Source organism: Muntiacus reevesi, chromosome 17, assembly GCF_963930625.1.
Source record: "Muntiacus reevesi chromosome 17, mMunRee1.1, whole genome shotgun sequence".
Classification (NCBI taxonomy): domain Eukaryota; kingdom Metazoa; phylum Chordata; class Mammalia; order Artiodactyla; family Cervidae; genus Muntiacus; species Muntiacus reevesi.
The window spans coordinates 1,039,922-1,056,611 of NC_089265.1; the positions used below are offsets into that span (position 1 = coordinate 1,039,922).

The 16,690-nt window shown below is 52.8% G+C and overlaps 1 protein-coding gene across 7 annotated transcripts in view; it reads left to right on the forward strand.

Annotated features, from left to right (window-relative positions):
- PALLD (palladin, cytoskeletal associated protein) overlaps positions 1-6,087 on the forward strand; it is a 373,189-nt gene extending 367,102 nt beyond the window's left edge. For 5 of the 7 annotated variants that reach the window (XM_065908290.1, XM_065908291.1, XM_065908294.1 and 2 more), the window contains 4 exons: positions 135-342; positions 2,500-2,665; positions 2,925-3,058; positions 4,058-6,087. In XM_065908290.1, coding sequence (XP_065764362.1) covers positions 135-342; positions 2,500-2,665; positions 2,925-3,058; positions 4,058-4,230 — 681 coding nt within the window. In that variant the 3' untranslated portion in view covers positions 4,231-6,087. Of the gene's footprint in view, positions 1-134; positions 343-2,246; positions 2,288-2,499; positions 2,666-2,924; positions 3,059-3,182; positions 3,228-4,057 lie in introns of those variants that run through there. The other 2 variants (XM_065908292.1, XM_065908293.1) reach the window with 2 other exon arrangements.
- Positions 6,088-16,690: the final 10,603 nt, after the last annotated feature.

A 16,690-nucleotide genomic window follows, 5' to 3' on the forward strand; every position in this document is an offset into this window, starting at 1 on the left:
GTAGGAGATGTTTAGAAGTGAGCCTGTCTGTGCCAAGAAGAGAACCGGGACCCACACTAAGAGCCCGTCTCCTGTGGGTGGAGCGACCCATTTTGGCATCAGAGGAGCTCACATGCATTTCCCTCCTTCCTCAGGTCAGTGGGCTGCCCACGCCCGACCTCAGCTGGCTGCTGGACGGCAAGCCAGTGCGCCAGGACAGCACCCACAGGATGCTGGTGCGGGAGAACGGCGTGCACTCCCTCGTCATCGAGCCCGTCTCGGCCCGGGATGCCGGCATCTACACGTGCGTGGCCACCAACCGGGCGGGGCAGAACTCCTTCGTCCTGGAGCTCGTGGTCGCAGGTAGGCCCGGGAACACACGCTCAGGGCAAGGGGAGGCTCGGCAGCGACCCCAGCATGAGCCGCACACTCAGCAGACAGAATAGTGGGCCTCGCCAGAGTAGCCAGTCAGAGCCTGGAATGAGACCTGCCAAGGCGGGCTGTGACTGCGTCTCATTTCCCCATCAGCAGCTGGACCGGAGCAGGGGCTCTGAGTGGCTCTGCTGGGTGTTTCTGGTCCTGGGCCCCAAGGGTTTCTCGGGGCAGAGAGCACCGCCCAGTGTCCATGAGCCAGCAGTGTGGGAGGTGCAGCTTGTACACATTTCTGCATGTACACCACTTAAGTCACCCACAGTGATTTCATCATTTAACATTTGAAATCATTTTCATTAATGCAAACATAGGAAAGATAGGATACACTCATAAGGATTATAAAGTTAACTTAGCTGTGGGCCTTCCCCGGTAGCTCGGCTGGTAAAGAATCCGCCTGCAATGCAGGAGACCCTGGTTCGATTCCTGGGTCAGGAAGATCCCCTGGAGAAGGGATAGTCTACCCTCTCCAGTATTCTTGGGCTTCCCTGGTGCCTCAGCTGGTAAAGAATCCACCTGCAATGCAGGAGACCTGGATGATAAACTTTTTTACTTTAGCTAAGGAAAATGAGTGTGTGAAGATGTTTAGAGAATCCACAAGAGTGGAGAGAGTGCGTTATGTCCGTTCCACACCGCTGCATGCAGAGCCCTCCAGGAGCGTGTAGGGAGCCTGTGCTGTGTCTGTCTCTCTCCACTGTTTGCAGAGTGCTGTGTGTGACCTCACCTGGTCCTCAGCACATCAGCTGGTTTCTTCCTTGTTTCCCAGAGGTGGGATCTATGGAGACCACACCCTCCCCTGGTTGTGTAGTTGGGTCCATCCCATTTCTGGTCTTCCTCCAGGTCCGAGAGCCCCGCACGCTTAGTAGAGACAGTGAGCAATGCAGACACTGGGTGTCTCCTCCTGAGGATTCTGCTGACAGCAGCTAGACACGTGCACACAGGCGTGCGGTCAGCTTGTGGTCTGTGTCCAGTTTCACTCCCTCCTCCAGCCCCCGCTGCTCACTGTTGTATAGTTTTGTCTGTTGACCATGCCTGTCCTCGGGCCCAAGATGTCCCGTTGGCACTTCTGGGAGAAGTCAGGGCTCAGTCCTCGTCTCCTGGCTATGTCCTCTGGCCGGCCCATCACTGCTGCTCACTCTCCCTGCTGTAAATGGGCCGTGATGCTCACACTTTAAGGACTAATTTCCCAAGGATGAGCTCCCATGAAGCATTGCATCCCCGTGCCCTGCCCAGCACAGCCTCTGAATGCAGCTGTCTGCTGTTGTGACGTGAAGGTCCGTCCATCGTTATCCTCTTACGAAAGCAAAGGCCCAGAAAGAAAGCTAAGTGAGGTCTGCTCCCACCACCTGCGTCCCCCAGAGTAGCTCAGATGAAAAAGTCCAGTAAAAATTAGCTCCCTACATAATTTAAGGTCAGACAGGGTCCTCGTTATTTACAGGTCTGGGGTAGAGCCTTTGCCTTGATGTGGCTGTCTCTGAGGAGGGCGGGGAGAAGGCCGGATGCTCTCTCTCTTGCCGGCAGCTGCAAGATGATCACGAGGCCACAACTGTCCGCGCTGGTCTCCGCCACAGACCCTAGGCGACACGGAGGGCAGAGTGAGGGTGATACTGACAAAGCCTTCTGACTCCCTGCCGCCGAGAATGCCGGCGGGACCCGTGGTGCGGTCCTCCTTGCTAGTCGTCAGGCGCCCACTGACAGCCCGTCCCCCGCCCGCCCGCGCAGTGCCGTCTCCCTGCAGCGGGGCCTAGAAGTCCTCAGCACCTCCCAGCCAGCAGGGCAGGCAGCTCGCGGATTGACCGCAGCGGGCGGGCCTCAGTGTCGCCGGGGGCAGCGGCGGACTAAGGAAGCGCGGCACCCTTGTTAGTCGACTGCCAGCCTGCGAGAGGCCCCGGGACCAGCAGGCAGGCGCTGTGGGGCGGGCGCAGCCTCCACCCCACAGAGGGACAGGGGGTGCGGGGTGAGCACAGGCTCCCTCCCGGTGAAGGACCCTTGGCGGAGGACGGGCCTCTGGCCCCGCGTCGTTGAGGGCAGCTGCGGGCTCCGTGGCGCTGCCCTGTCTCCCGGGCAGGACACCGCTCTCCTGTCTTCCAGCTAAGGAAGCGCACAAGCCTCCGGTCTTTCTGGAGAAGCTGCAGAACACGGGCGTGGCGGACGGCTACCCCGTGCGCTTGGAGTGCCGGGTCTCGGGGGCACCCCCGCCACAGATATTCTGGAAGAAGGAGAACGAGTCTCTGACCCACAGCACGGACCGCGTGAGGTGAGTGCCGGGCCCTGCCCGCCGCAGGGTCTGCGGGTCCTGAGGCAGCAGGGCTCCCCCTGTGGGGTGCAGGGGCAATGCGGGCCTCCCAGCCCCACCTGCAGCGCTTTGTGAGGGCTCACCTGTGCCTCAGACGCGGGAGGGTGACCCGCCTGCCAGGGGGTGAGGGCAGAGCCTGCAGGCTCCATGCTCGCCCGCTGGAGAGGCCGCAGCCCTGCAGAGGGGCCCGGCAGCCCTCACAGCAGGTCCTCTCCCGCAGCATGCACCAGGACCACCATGGCTACGTGTGCCTGCTCATCCAGGGCGCCACGAAGGACGACGCGGGCTGGTACACGGTGTCGGCCAAGAACGAGGCCGGGATCGTGTCCTGCACGGCCCGACTCGACGTGTACAGTAAGTGCCTCCCCGTGCTGGGCGCCCGAGGCCTCCGGGTCCACACCGCAGACTGATCTGTCCCACGCGGCCCCGGAGCGTCCCGCGCCAGACTTCATCCTGCTCTTTCTCTTTCTGTTTGTAGTTTCCCGACAGTAATAGTGACCCTCGCCAGGAGAACAGTGCCCAAGTATCGCTCAGAAGCTGTGTGTCACAGTGCCGCATGTGCCTCTGCTTCTGTGGCCTGGGCTCCCCAGCTGTGCCTTCTCCCCCACGCCTCTAGGAGTTAACACTAGGCGCAGGCATAGTCACGGACGTGTCCATCCCATTACCGCATGGTGCACGGGACCGCCTCTAACATTCCTCCTGTGTCCTGACCCGTCAGGGTCTGGCTGTGAGCGGGGCCCGCTGATGCTGGCGGGCGTGTTTCCCAGGGCTGAGCGCCTCGTGTGTGTGTGTGTGTGTGTGTGTGTGAAGTAGTTTGGCAGTAGGCTTGTGTGTGTGTGTGTGTCTCCTTGTGTACCTGCATCCCTGATTTTAAAAAATCGGCCCTTTTGAGTTGACAGACTAGGTCAGTATCCGTCTATCACAGTAGCACTCTAGGACAAGTAAGCCCTGAGGAAAAATTCAGAACCGATTTCTGAATTAAGAAATACCTCCGTGAAATGCTTCAGTAACTGTGACCTCAGCCAGGCCCCCCTCCCCCGTGCATCCAGAATTCCTGACGACTGCCACTCCTGTGGCATGCCTACCTGTGAGCTTTGAAGATTTTTCTTAAAAGGGGAGCTAGGAAGCTCAGTGGCCTTTTCCGAGGGTTCCCCAAGCTGCAGCGAGTAGTGACAGTGCGGTGAACTGCACTGTCTGTGTTACCCCTGCGGTCTTCACAGCCCGTGTAGACAGCGCTCCGTGACAAGGGCGTGCAGGCCTCTCAGGCCTCCTCGGGGGCGTGTGGGGTATGCTGCGAGCATGCTCTTGGCCCCGCCGCAGCCCCTCACCTGCGCGTGCTCGGGTGTCTTGCAGCGCAGTGGCAGCAGCCGCCGCCGAGCGCCAAGCCGAAGCGGGTGCGGCCGTCGGCCAGCCGCTACGCCGCGCTCTCCGACCAGGGCCTGGACATCCGAGCGGCGTTCCAGCCCGAGGCCGGCCCGTCCCCGCTGGCGCTGAGCCCCGGCCTGGTGGAGAGCGAGGACCTGTGACCGGCGCCCTCGCGGGAGCACAGACCCAGACCACGCCGCCCAGCCCCGCCTCCTGCCGCGGGACGCAAGTGCACCTCGACTCCGAGAGACAAAAGGGCACCTCGACTCTGCTTTTCTTCCCGTAAACCAAACCAGAGGCTGCGCACACAACGCCAGTAGATGCACACCTTGCACAGAATTCACACTCATCAGCCAGTTCAGACTCCAGGAACTGCTGTGATTCAAGGGGTCTGAAATGCCAAAGCCCTCACGGAGAAGTGACCCCGCTCCGTGTTGTCCCAAGTGCCTTCAACACTGGCTCAGCGCTGCCACCCCGCGTGAGCGCGGGGGCTTCCCGGAGGCAGCCCCACAGCAGCAGGGCATGGCCGGGCAGTGTGTTCCCGCCACCAGTGACCCCGTGCGGGCAGCAGGAGGGCACGACCAAGAAATCCACGCAAGTGCCTTGTCTGTGCAAACCATTTTCTACTAAGTCGTACAAAGGAACCGCTTGCCTGCAGTTCTAGCGACATCCTGAGTTTCTGTCAAGGTTAAGAAAGTGCCTTGTCTGTGCAAACCGTTTTTACCAAGTCTTACGAAGGAACCGCTTGCCTGCAGTTCTAGCAACATCCTGAGTTTCTCTCAAGGTTAAAACCTTCGTTGTTAGCTTTTTCTTTATGCCTATTTTCCTTTTGTGTTGCCTTGGTAGGGAGTTTACATACTGAAATGCGTAATGTACTCTGAGGAAAGCAGAAACAGACCACAGACCATTCCACGGAGGGCGTCAACCACCCAAGTGACCACGGCAGGCGGGGTGTGTTGGGGGTGAGGGTCCAGGGAGGAGCGGAGGGAAGAGGGGAGAAATACACGGTGCATGGTGACGGTGTCCACGCAGGTGACGGGGGGGGGCGGGAGCCAGTGGAGGCCAGGCTTCCCTTGGTTCTCTTCAAATTCCATCTACGATGCTGCCGTTCCTGAGTCAAGAAGCTGGGGTTCCAGCGGTGGGGGCCCTGGGGATACTGCAGGGTCAGAGCTGGAGGTGGGATGCACAGAGCAAGTTGGTAATGGGCTGAGCAGCGAGGTCGTCACGGGTCGGAGGCAGCCTGTGGGCACTAGTCTGCTGGGGGTATGAGACTGGGCCAGAGCCAGGTGGGCGCCGGGGTGCGTGTTCTCCACGGCGCCGACGGCGGGTGGGAGCATAATTTCTCCTCCCTGCGGCCATGAGGCCGCTGACTGAAGAAGGTGCTGGGCTCCCAGTCATCCCAAGGCCGTCTCCGGCGCCCCTGACTCTGGTCAGCTGGACGGAGCGAATTCTGACCAGGCTTGACGGTTTTAAGTTGGAACCAGTCCACTTTAAACACGAGAAAATGGGGCCTGCTATGATATAACGGTACTTTGCTATGAAGAGAACACACTGTATTCCTTACGCAAAACACATTTATCTCATTATTTATGATAAAGACGGCAAGCTCTCTTAGCTCAGTTACTCGATATGTAGTGTTTTTTAATGATTTTGTACCTGTGTGCCGCCCCGTGTAGCCCACTTCACTGCTTCACATGCACAGCTCTCCACGTCCTTCTCGACACGCCAAGCAAGCTCTGCGTGCCCAGTGTGAGCGCTGGTGCCTGCAGCCTGGGCAGACCGGCACGCGAGGCTCTCCTGGACCTCTCTCTCTCTCTTGCAGAATTACGACTGATGTCTTCTCGTACTTGCCAAATTTTCCCGAATGTGACATTTTGCTAATTTGCTGGGTTTGGGATTAAGCAGCGTTATTTTGCCACCTTTCATGTATTTATAAAAACAATAAGTACTATCTTACTACTTTGGATTGTTGTGCTGGTGTAATGTGGATTTAACAACAATAAATATTTAACAAATAAGAGCTGCAGTTTTGTGAAGCACATGGTCAGTTGCTTGGTTTCCTTCACAGCCTTCATGAACCGTGCAGACTAAACCCACTGGTAACTGCACTGCACTCTCTCCTGGGTGCAGGAGACCTGGACAGGATCCAGCTCCACGCGGCCACTGGACAGGACTCACGGGGCCTGTCAGCGAGGGCCACTCCGCCCCCATGGGCCACCCGCTCCCCTTGGCACGGCGCCCCCACGCCCAGCACGAGACCCTCGGCACACATCCTCACACACTATAACTCTTGTTGGGAAGAAGCCGTACTTTAAGGGACCACCCGATGCGGGATCTGCAAAGTCCCGTCCACACAGAGCCTGGATGTGGGCTGGGGGAGAGGGAAGGTGGGCACCCGGGAGGGGCCTTGGGAACCCTCTCGAAACCGCGCCCGCCTCAGCACTTTACCTGGTACGTGCGTGACACCGGTTTCTGTGACCCCACAGGGAGCACCTTCGCACCACTTAAGCGCCACCTCTCAGGAACTGCGTGCACGGCGCTGTGGCTCAGGACGTCAGCACGAGACGCTGAACACTCCTCCCCGCAGACACACCAGAGCTCCTGCTGCGCGCACAAAAGTTTCCTCGAAAGTGACCTCGGGGGAATGAGCAAACACCACGTCAGAGCCTCACGATCCCACTGCCGGGCACAGTGACCCACGTCAGGAGGGAGCTAACCCCGAGCTTCTCCCTGGGGAGTGACCCCAGCTGTTCAGCTCTGAGTCCAGCACCAGACACAGCTTTGAAAGCAAACAAGAGTTAGGAGTACAAACACAGAAATCCTAAAAGCCTGCACAGTCGCCCATGGCACGGGAAGCGGCAGAGCCAGCCAGCGGAGAAGCACACAGACCCCGAGGGACGGTCGGCCTGAAGCTGTGCCATTTGTGGAGACTTGGCTAGACCTAGAGACAGTCACCTAATGAATGAAGAAAGTCAGAAACACAAACACCATACTAACGCGCACATGGGAAATCTAAAAAGTGACATAGGTACCCTTACTTCCAACCCGAAATAGAAACAGGTGGCGAACATGTGTGTGGGGAATGGAGCGGGGTGAGAGGAATTTAGAGACTGGCATTGACATATACACAACTATTGCTGCTCTGTTAAAAATACATGAATATAGGCGTTTGTGTATGTGTATAAATCTAGATTTCCTAGAGGATGCATACACGGGACCACCAGGCACATGCTCAGCAGGTTCATCACGCGAGAAGGGCAGAGCCGACGTCCAGTGGGCTGCGCCCTCGCACGGGCAGGCCCGCGCGGCCCTCTGACACGGAGGGCACACACCTGCTGTTCCAGGCGGGGTGGGGACCCGTGCAGCCACAAAGAGAACAGCATGGAGGCTCTTTACGAAACTAGACACGGGTGCAGGGCCCAGGAACTCCGCTCCTGTGCCGACACCCAGAGAGTCATCATCCGAAATGACATTTTCACCCCATTTTCTCAGCACTGCTATTGAAAACACTCAAGACCTAGAGTCCACCAGACTATCCACCCAGAGAAAAAGACTTCATGGTACAGCTACTCACTGGGACCCCACTCAGCTGTAAAACAGACACATCATGAGCAGACCGAGATAGTACCAGATTTACTGAAGTCAGGCAGACAAAGACTACCATCATAAAACAGCAGTGGAGCGTACAGTTTATGATAATCACAAAGGACCTACCAAATTGCAAGCAAGTCTACTAAACCTGCTGTAACACATATATGGGAATTAGAACTCCCAAAACAATAATGTATGTGCCTATATACCAAAATCAAGTTCCTGTACACCTAGGAGAAACATTGGAGGCCGACTCTGCTCCAGTATAAAAGACAAATGAAATTATGGGGCAAAAAAAAGTGGCATGAAGAAATGCCGTTGTCTTGTGGCAGTTTGGGGGAACTACAACTTTTTAAAAAGATGCTGTTAGGCAAATCGAATTCACAAGATCTGCAGGATCCTAAGTCAAACCCTCCTGCCTCATCCCTATAGAACATGGAAACCCTATTCAAAAGTCTCTAACAACCCATGCCAGAAGACAACCAGATAAAGACACACGCTTCGGGTGCTTCTTCCAGCACACTGCACTCTCACCGAAAGAAAACCCAGGAAGTGACTTTTCCCTGAAGGAAGTCCGTATCCATCCGCATGAATGGATACAGAAGATAGAGGACACATACACAGGGCAGTATGACTCAGCCATGAACAGGGAAAACTGTGCAACTTCAGGCCACAGGGAGGAGAGCAGGCCTGACTGTACAACGTGAAGGAAGGGACACAGGCACCAAAAGCTGATGTGTCCATCCGACTTGGAATCCGGACGTGGTAGGGAAGGACTCATTCCCAAAAGACAGACAGCCTCACGGGCTTCGAAGGGGAGCGCTGGGTTACCAACGGGAAAGTGCAGGGTGGAGACAAACTTTCTGGTTCCCAGGAACATAGAAACACGACTCGTAAATGTCCAGCATGGGCCCACCCTGGAGCCCAAGGAAACGTGACTCAACACACTATTACAACAGCCCCGATTGGAAGACAGCCAGAAAAGAACCCGGGTACTTCCGTGGGTGAGGGAAGGAGGGTGCTGGACACGCGGTTAGGAAACAAAATACGCGCAAAGAAACCCAAAAGAGCCCACAGCACTGCCGGTTACCTAGACACACCTCCAGAATGAACATGGGAACAAAACGCCCACCGTACTCCCCTCAGGCCTCGGGGACTTGGCGGGCTGTCCATCACCCTTGCAGGCGGAGCAGGCCTGGGTCCCAGGGAGCTGGAGAGGACCTGCCAGCCAGTCAGCCCCACGCCCCCATGGGCCTGGAGTACCGGGGACCCTGCAGGAGTCCACCATCTCCAGACCAGGCGGGACTGCTGCCTCAAAACCCAAGCCAACGGGGAGCCTCCGGGCGGGAGAAGCACTGAGACGTCCCCTGGGTTCCGTGGCTCCTCAGGAAGCAGGGGCGCGTTCCCGCTTCCACCCTCCTTCCATAGCGTTCACCCCCCTCCTGTGGATGACCGCACCCCTCAGCAGAGGGACGCTGCAGGCATTGGGATGTGCCCACGGGGGACGGCTCCAGGGAAGATGCAGCGATACACAAGCTTTGGGTGTTTCTTCTGCACATTGCACTCCCATGGACAACCTAGGAAGGGTCTTTCCCTGAGGCTCTGGCCGCTGGAGGAACCGCAGCGGGGCAGGAAGAAATGCTGCCTCCTTGTGGCGGCTTTTCGTTACAACCACTTGAAAGCCGGTGCTCACGGGCTCTTCATAGAGTCACAAGGCTTCTGGGGCTGTAAGCGACTCCTGCCCTCAAGGAATGTCCTGGGATAAATCATCAGAGAAGAACTCAAAACAGGGCCGACTTACAAGAAGTCAGCTTCAACAGGTAAATGGGACTCTCACTGTATGACTTACAAAAGCGCATAGGAAGATAGTCCACATCACTAATTGGTAAATCAAGGCAAATTGCCGCTGTGAGGTGCCGACTCTTCCCACCCATCAGAACAGCCACCATCCGAGAGATGTACACAGAATAAATGCTGCTTGGGACGTCCAGAAAAGGGAATCCTCTTTCACTCTTGCTGGGGATGGAAATAGGGGCAGCCACAAGCAGACATTACGGGGTTTCTTTAAGAAACGAAACATAGAGGGACCATGTGATGCACTCATCTCAGGGCTGTGATGCTGAGACCCAGTGAAAATCATAACTCGAAATGACACGCACATCCCTGTTTTCATGGCACCACTATTTACCACAGTCAAGACACAGAATCCACCAAGATGTCCATCTGGAGAAAAAGGAAGACGAAATGGTACAACTCTGAAGTGGAACACGACTCAGCTATAAAACAGGGACTCAGTGTGACTGTCGGCAGCAAGGGTGGGCCGAGAGACGGCCAGACTAAGTGAAGTCAGTCAGAGAAGAAAGACCAGCGTAGAGGACCACTTACACAGCGAACCTGTGCATTCACACAGGAACTGACAGACCGACACACAGAACGCAACTTTTGGGTTTTTTTAAATGGGAGGGTCAGGGCTAAAATGAGATTTTGAGATAAACATATACACACTGACTTATATCAAACAGATAAAGAACTTACTTAATAGCACCGGGAACTCTACTAAACCTACTGTCACAACATTTGTGGGAATTAGAACCCCCCCCAAACAATAGTTACAAGTTATGTATAACTCAGTCAGGTCCTACACACCTCAAAGAAACACAGCAATGGAGATCCACTCTACTCCAATATAAAATGCAAATGAAATTACAATTTTAAAAAAAGTGGGGCATGAAGTAATCTTCTCACCTTGTGGGCGTTAAGTTTATTTAGTCGCTAAGTTGTGTCTGACCCTTTTGTGATGCCATGGACTGCAGCCCACCAGGCTCCTCTGTCCATGGGATTTCCCAGGCAAGAATGCTGGAGTGGGTTGCCATTTCCTTCTCCAGGGGATCTTCCCGACCCACAGACTGAACCCGTCTCCTACCTTGGCAGGTGAATCTTTACCACTGAGCCACTCAGGAAGCCCTGTAGAGAGAGGTAGCCCACGTTATACCTGAATAACAGAAGGGTACCATGAATACCCTGCATATTCACTGGAAGCACTGATGCTGAAGCTCCCATGCTTTGTCACCTGACATGAAGAGCCAACTCATTGGAAAAGACCATGATGCTGGGAAAGATTGAGGGCAGAGAAGGGGGCGGCAGAGGATGAGATGGTTGAATGGCATCACCAACTCAGGGGATGTGAGTTTGAGCAAACTCCAGGAGATAGTGAAGTGCAGGGAAGCCTGGCGTGCTGCAGTCCGTGGGGTTGCAAGAGTTGGACACAACTTAGTGACTGAACAGCAACAATGAATAGCATGTTAAAAAGAAAGCAAGCGTGTAACCAGGGAAAACCTGTATCAGAATGGGAAGGTAGAATCCCAGGACAAAGGAACTCAAGTAAGAGTGTGATATTAAGCAAAGTCCTACAGAAGGTAACCATGTTTGAATCAAATGTGGGGAACTTAAAGGCACAGAATCATAGCTTCAAGCTGTCCCATCAGGGGAGGGGTGGGGGAGAGATGGGCATAGCAATGCCTCCCCCCCCCCCATACCAGTGAATCCCTGGAGAAGGGCATGCACCCCACTCCAGTGTTCTTGCCTGGAGAATCCCATGGACAGAGGAGCCTGGCGGGCTGCAGTCCACGGGCTCACACGGAGTTGACACGACTGAGCATGCATGCAAAAAGTGCAGAATGCCAGTCAGTGTCTGCCCCCAGGGACATAATACCTCAGGCCTTCTGTCGGCAGGCACACCCCCAGGGCACCCTGTCAACAAAGACACAAAGGTGGTTTGCCATGGGAATGAAAGACAGCAATACCAAGACTAATATTGCAATTTTTTTTAAATGGCAAAAGTTCCAAGGAAATCTGGGTAGAGACCTGCCAGGTTCTGCTACATACACATCTCCTGGTGCACAAGTACAAGAATTGACTTCGGTTAACAGTAGGGTTACGTCCTCACTTTACAGGTTACCTACCCATCTTCCCAAATGTCCCAATTTATACTCCCAACAGCAATGTGACATTTAACAGACCCTGTTGGTCTACAACCTGAAGTGGAACTGTGGTCCACAGGCCATCAGCATCAATTAGAAATTTGTTAGAAATATAGCTTCACAGATTCCGTGCAGATCTGCTGAGTCAGGAGCGGCAATGTTAAAAGATCATTTGATGTTAAAAAAAAAGTCTGATAATTCCAGTGATATGGAGCAGGCTTTCTCAAATTTTAATATTAATCCCTTAAAGATCAGGGATTATTTTTGCCACTTGAATGTCAAGTGAACTCTGAGCATGGTCTTGATTTGCATACCACTAATTGGTTTGAACTTAATGTTCAATACCTGTTGGCTATGTTGCCTTTTCTGTAAAATTCCCATTTTGTATCTTTTGTCTGTTTTCCCACTGTGTTATGATTTGTCATTCATTGGATACTCTTCGTCAGTTATCTGTGTTGCATAAAATCCTCTCTGTAATCAGCCTTTTTTTTTAAACTATTTTTAAGGTGTTTTGCTATAACAGAGGAGGGTCTTAATGTTAACACAGTTTAACCAACCCCTTCTTTTTGTGTTTAAGAACTCCTGCCACATCCCAGGGTCTGAAAAGTGTCCACCAGTGGACAGGTGAGCCTCGAACGGCACAGGTCTGAGCCTCCAGATGCTGTCTGTTCATATGCTGTCCAGGAGTAAGTGCTCGGGGCCATCGGCCGTGGTGGGAGCACCTGGGGTCACAGCTCAACGGGGACAAACGCCCGCAGTGTCCTGGGCTCAACTGCACTTTCTGCTAAACATGTGGACATTTAGGGCTTTTTCTCACAGGGAACTGAGGTTTGTAATGTGAGTTAAAGTCCCAAATTTAATTTCTTCCCTCACAAGCTTTGCCTGCTGAACCCATCAGCTCACAAATTCACTCTTGTTCAAGGAATCAAAGACTCCTGCATCACTCAGTTCAGTCACTCAGTCATATCTGACTCTGCGACCTCATGGACTGCAGCACGCCAGGCTTCCCTGTTCATCAGCAACTCCGGAAGCTTGCTCAAACTCATGTCCATCGAGTTGATGATGCCATCTAGCCATCTTATCATCTGTCGTTCCCTTCTTTTCCCGCCTTCAATCTTTCCCAGCATCAGGGTCTTTTTCAATGAGTCAGTTCTTCACATCAGGAGCCAAAGTATTGGAGTTTCAGCTTCAGTATCAGTCCTTCCAACGAATATTCAGGACTGATCTCCCCTAGGATGGACTGGTTGGATCGCCTTGGATCGCCTTGCAGTCCAAGGGACTCTCAGGAGTCTTCTCCAACACCACAGTTCAAAAGCATCAATTCTTTGGCGCTCAGCTTTCTTTATAGCCCAACTCTCACATCCATACATGACTACTGGAAAAACCATAGCTTTGACTAGATGGACCTTGGTCGGCAAAGTTAAGGTCTCTGCTTTTTAATATGCTGTCTAGGTTGGTTACAGCTTTTTTTCCAAGGAGCAAGCAGCTTTTAATTTCATGGGTGCAGTCACCATCTGCAGTGATTTTGGAGCCCCCAAAAATAAAGTCTGTCACTGTTTCCCCTTTTATTTGCCATGAAGTGATGGGATCGGATGTCATGATCTTCCTTTTTTGAATGTTTAATTTTAAGCACTCTTTTTCACTCTCCTCTCACTCTCATCAAGAGGCTCTTTAGTTCTTCACTTTCTGCCATAGGGTGGTGTCGTCTGCATATCTGAGGTTATTAATATTTCTCCCGCAATTTTGATTCCAGCTTGTGCTTCATCCAGCCCAGCACTTCTCATGTTGTACTCTGCATATAAGTTAAATAAGCAGGGTGACAATATATGACCTTGACATACTCCTTTCCCAATTTGGAACCAGTCTGTTGTTCTGGTTCTAACTGTTGCTTCTTGACCTGCATACAGATATCTCAGGAGGCAGGTCAGGTGGTGTGGTATTCCCATGTCTTTCAAAATTTTCCACAGTTTATTGTGATCTACACAACCAAAGGCTTTGGTCTAGTTAATAAAGCAGATGTTTTTCTGGAACTCTCTTGCTTTTCCAATGACCCAACAGATGTTGGCAATTTGATCTCTGGTTCCTCTGCCTTTTCTAAAACCAGCTTGAACATCTGGCAGTTCACAATTCACATACTGTTGAATACTGGCTTGGAGAATTTTGAACATTACTTTGCTAGCCTGTGAGATGAGTGCAATTGTGTGGTAGTCTGAACAATCTTTGGCATTGCCTTTCTTTGGTATTGGAATGAAAACTGACCTTTTCCAGTCCTGTGGCCACTGCTGAGTTTTCCAAATTTGCTGGCATATTGAGTGCAGCACTTTAACAGCATCATCTTTTAGCTCTTTTTATTTGCGACTCACCGTATCCAGCAGAAATGACACGCAGAATGCCTTCCTTCCAGAAAACTTTCCCTCAACCAGGGCATCCTGACCCATCACTCCTACCTGCTAGCTAGTCTCAGGCGCTTCCTTGGACTCCCCTGGCTCCCCCAGGCCCCACCTCCCTTGTGGAGAACATCACGGGACTTGCCTGGCCTTCCCCCCACCCCAGGCCCTGCCTCCCTGGCGGAGAACATCTTGTGGTCCGCCTGGCTCCACCCCCAGGCCCCGCCTCCCTTGTGAACTGCAAGTGGCTCACCAGGCCCCCACAGGCCCCCCCTTCCGGACCAAGAACTGCATGGGGCTCGTGGCCTGTATCGGGTGCTACACAGATAGGCGGTTGTCAGCGTTAGTTCCTCGCTGTGACCCCTCTCCTGGGCACACTCCTCATGCCTTCATTACCGTTTATACATAGATGAGCTGTGTGTGGTGTTCTTCCCAACACCCTCCTGGACGTTCCTAACGCGTGCGCACTTGAGGTCTCCCCTTAGCTACTTTCATGATCTCAATTCAGCTGGCTTAAGGTGGTCCTAAATCACTGCAGATGGTGACTGCAGTCATGAAATTAAAAGACGCTTACTCCTTGGAAGGAAAGTTATGACCAACCTAGATAGCATATTAAAAAGCAGAGACATTATTATGCCAACAAAGGTCTGTCTAGTCAAGGCTATGGTTTTCCCAGTGGTCATGTATGGATGTGAGAGTTGGACTGTGAAGAAAGCTGAGTGCCGAAAAATTGATGCTTTTGAACTGTGGTATTGGAGAAGACTCTTGAGAGTCCCTTGGACTGCAAGGAGATCCAACCAGTCCACCCTGAAGGAGATCAGTTCTGGGTGTTCATTGGAAGGACTGATGTTTAAGTTGAAACTCCAATACTTTGGCCACCTCATGCGAAGAGTTGACTCATTGGAAAAGACCCTGATGCTGGGAAGGATTGGGGGCAGGAGGAGAACGGGACAACAGAGGATGAGATGGCTGGATGGCATCACCGACTCGATGGGCATGAGTTTGAGTGAACTCCGGGAGTTGGTGATGGACAGGGAGGCCTGGCGTGCTGCGATTCATGGGGTCGCAAAGAGTCGGACACGACTGAGCGACTGAACTGAACTGAACTGAACTGAAGGTGGTCTCTGGAGAAGGACATGGCAACCCACTCCGGTAGTCTTTGCCTAGAGAATCCCATGGACAGAGCCTGGCAGGCTACAGTCAATGGGGTCGCAAGAGTCGGACACAACTGAGCAGCTAAACCACCGCTCCCGAGGTGGTCTCAGCAGCTTCCCTCTCCTCCGAGCTGCCCACATGCTGCTCCCTCTGAACAAGGCTTCCCTTTCAGTTCAGCCGTCCTGCCGGAGGAGCCGCTCTTGACCTGCCAGAACAGGACAAGTCCCCAGCAGGAGTGGCGGTGAACAGGAGCTTCTTGCCCCTCCATGCTCACCTCAGCTGTGCTTTGCCGTCTGGTATTGGCTTAAGGTCTGCTTGCCCCCGACCGAACCCCATCAGTCTGTGGGCTCCAGGGAACCCAGGTTTGTTTTTGTTTTTCCCACCACTGTACTTCCCACGACTACAGTGTCTCGTATACAGTCGGAACTTACCGAAGTAATGAACACTTTGAATCACTGGAAACATTTCCTAAAAACATCTCCACATTTTCCTCACCCCACCCTAAAGAAAGAAAGTGAAAGTGAAGTCGCTCAGTCATGTCCGACTCTTTGCGAACCCATGGCTTCTCTGTCCATGGGATTTTCCAGGCAAGAATACTGGAGCGGGTTGCCATTTCCACCCCACCCTACCACAGCAAAATTCACGTGGACCGGGCTGCTGACACGTCTTTAAAATTTGGGGGGAAAATTTTTTTCCAGCTGATACCAATACCATTCCCCTTTGGATTATCAGTCCAAGAATTCCAAATTAAATTGCTGGTAATTACTCTGGGTTATTTCTGTTGCTTAAGAGATAACAGTTGATGAGCTTAGCATTTGAATTGTTAGGAATGGAAAGTAAGGATCAGAGATACATACAGAAGGGAAGCTGAGTGACAGACTATTTCAGGATGTGTACTGAGAGAACAAGATGCATTTCAGTGACCCACCCCACTGCACCGCCATAGAATAGTGTAATGACCGATGAAGTGACGTGAAAGTCGCTAAGTCAAGTTCGACTCTTTGCAACCCCATGGACTATACAGTCCATGGAATTCTCCAGGTTAGAATACTGGAGTGAGTAGCCTTTCTGTTCTCCAGGGGATCTTCCCAACCCAGAGACAGAACCCAGTTATCCCGCATTGCAGGCGGATTCTTTACCAGCTAAGCCACCAGGGAAGCCCAAATGACCCTGAATCAAACATGTAAGGATTTATCAGCGCACTTCTGAAACGTACCCCATGTTCTCAGGGCTGAACGGGAAAGGTGGAGGAATCAAAGGAAGTACAAGACACTTGGTATTCAACCAATATTTACTGAGTTATTTAACCAAAGGAATGGAAACACAATATGGTTTCTGCCCTCCGGTGCTTACAATGTAACTGAAAGATGATAATTATATAAAAGGAATTTTAAAATTATTAAGTATCATACGTTTTTCAAGTTAGGGCTGTGGTATGACTTTTCAGCTTACACATATTTCTGTCTTAAAAACTTGGGAAAATGTTCCAGCAATGTAAGGCATAATGC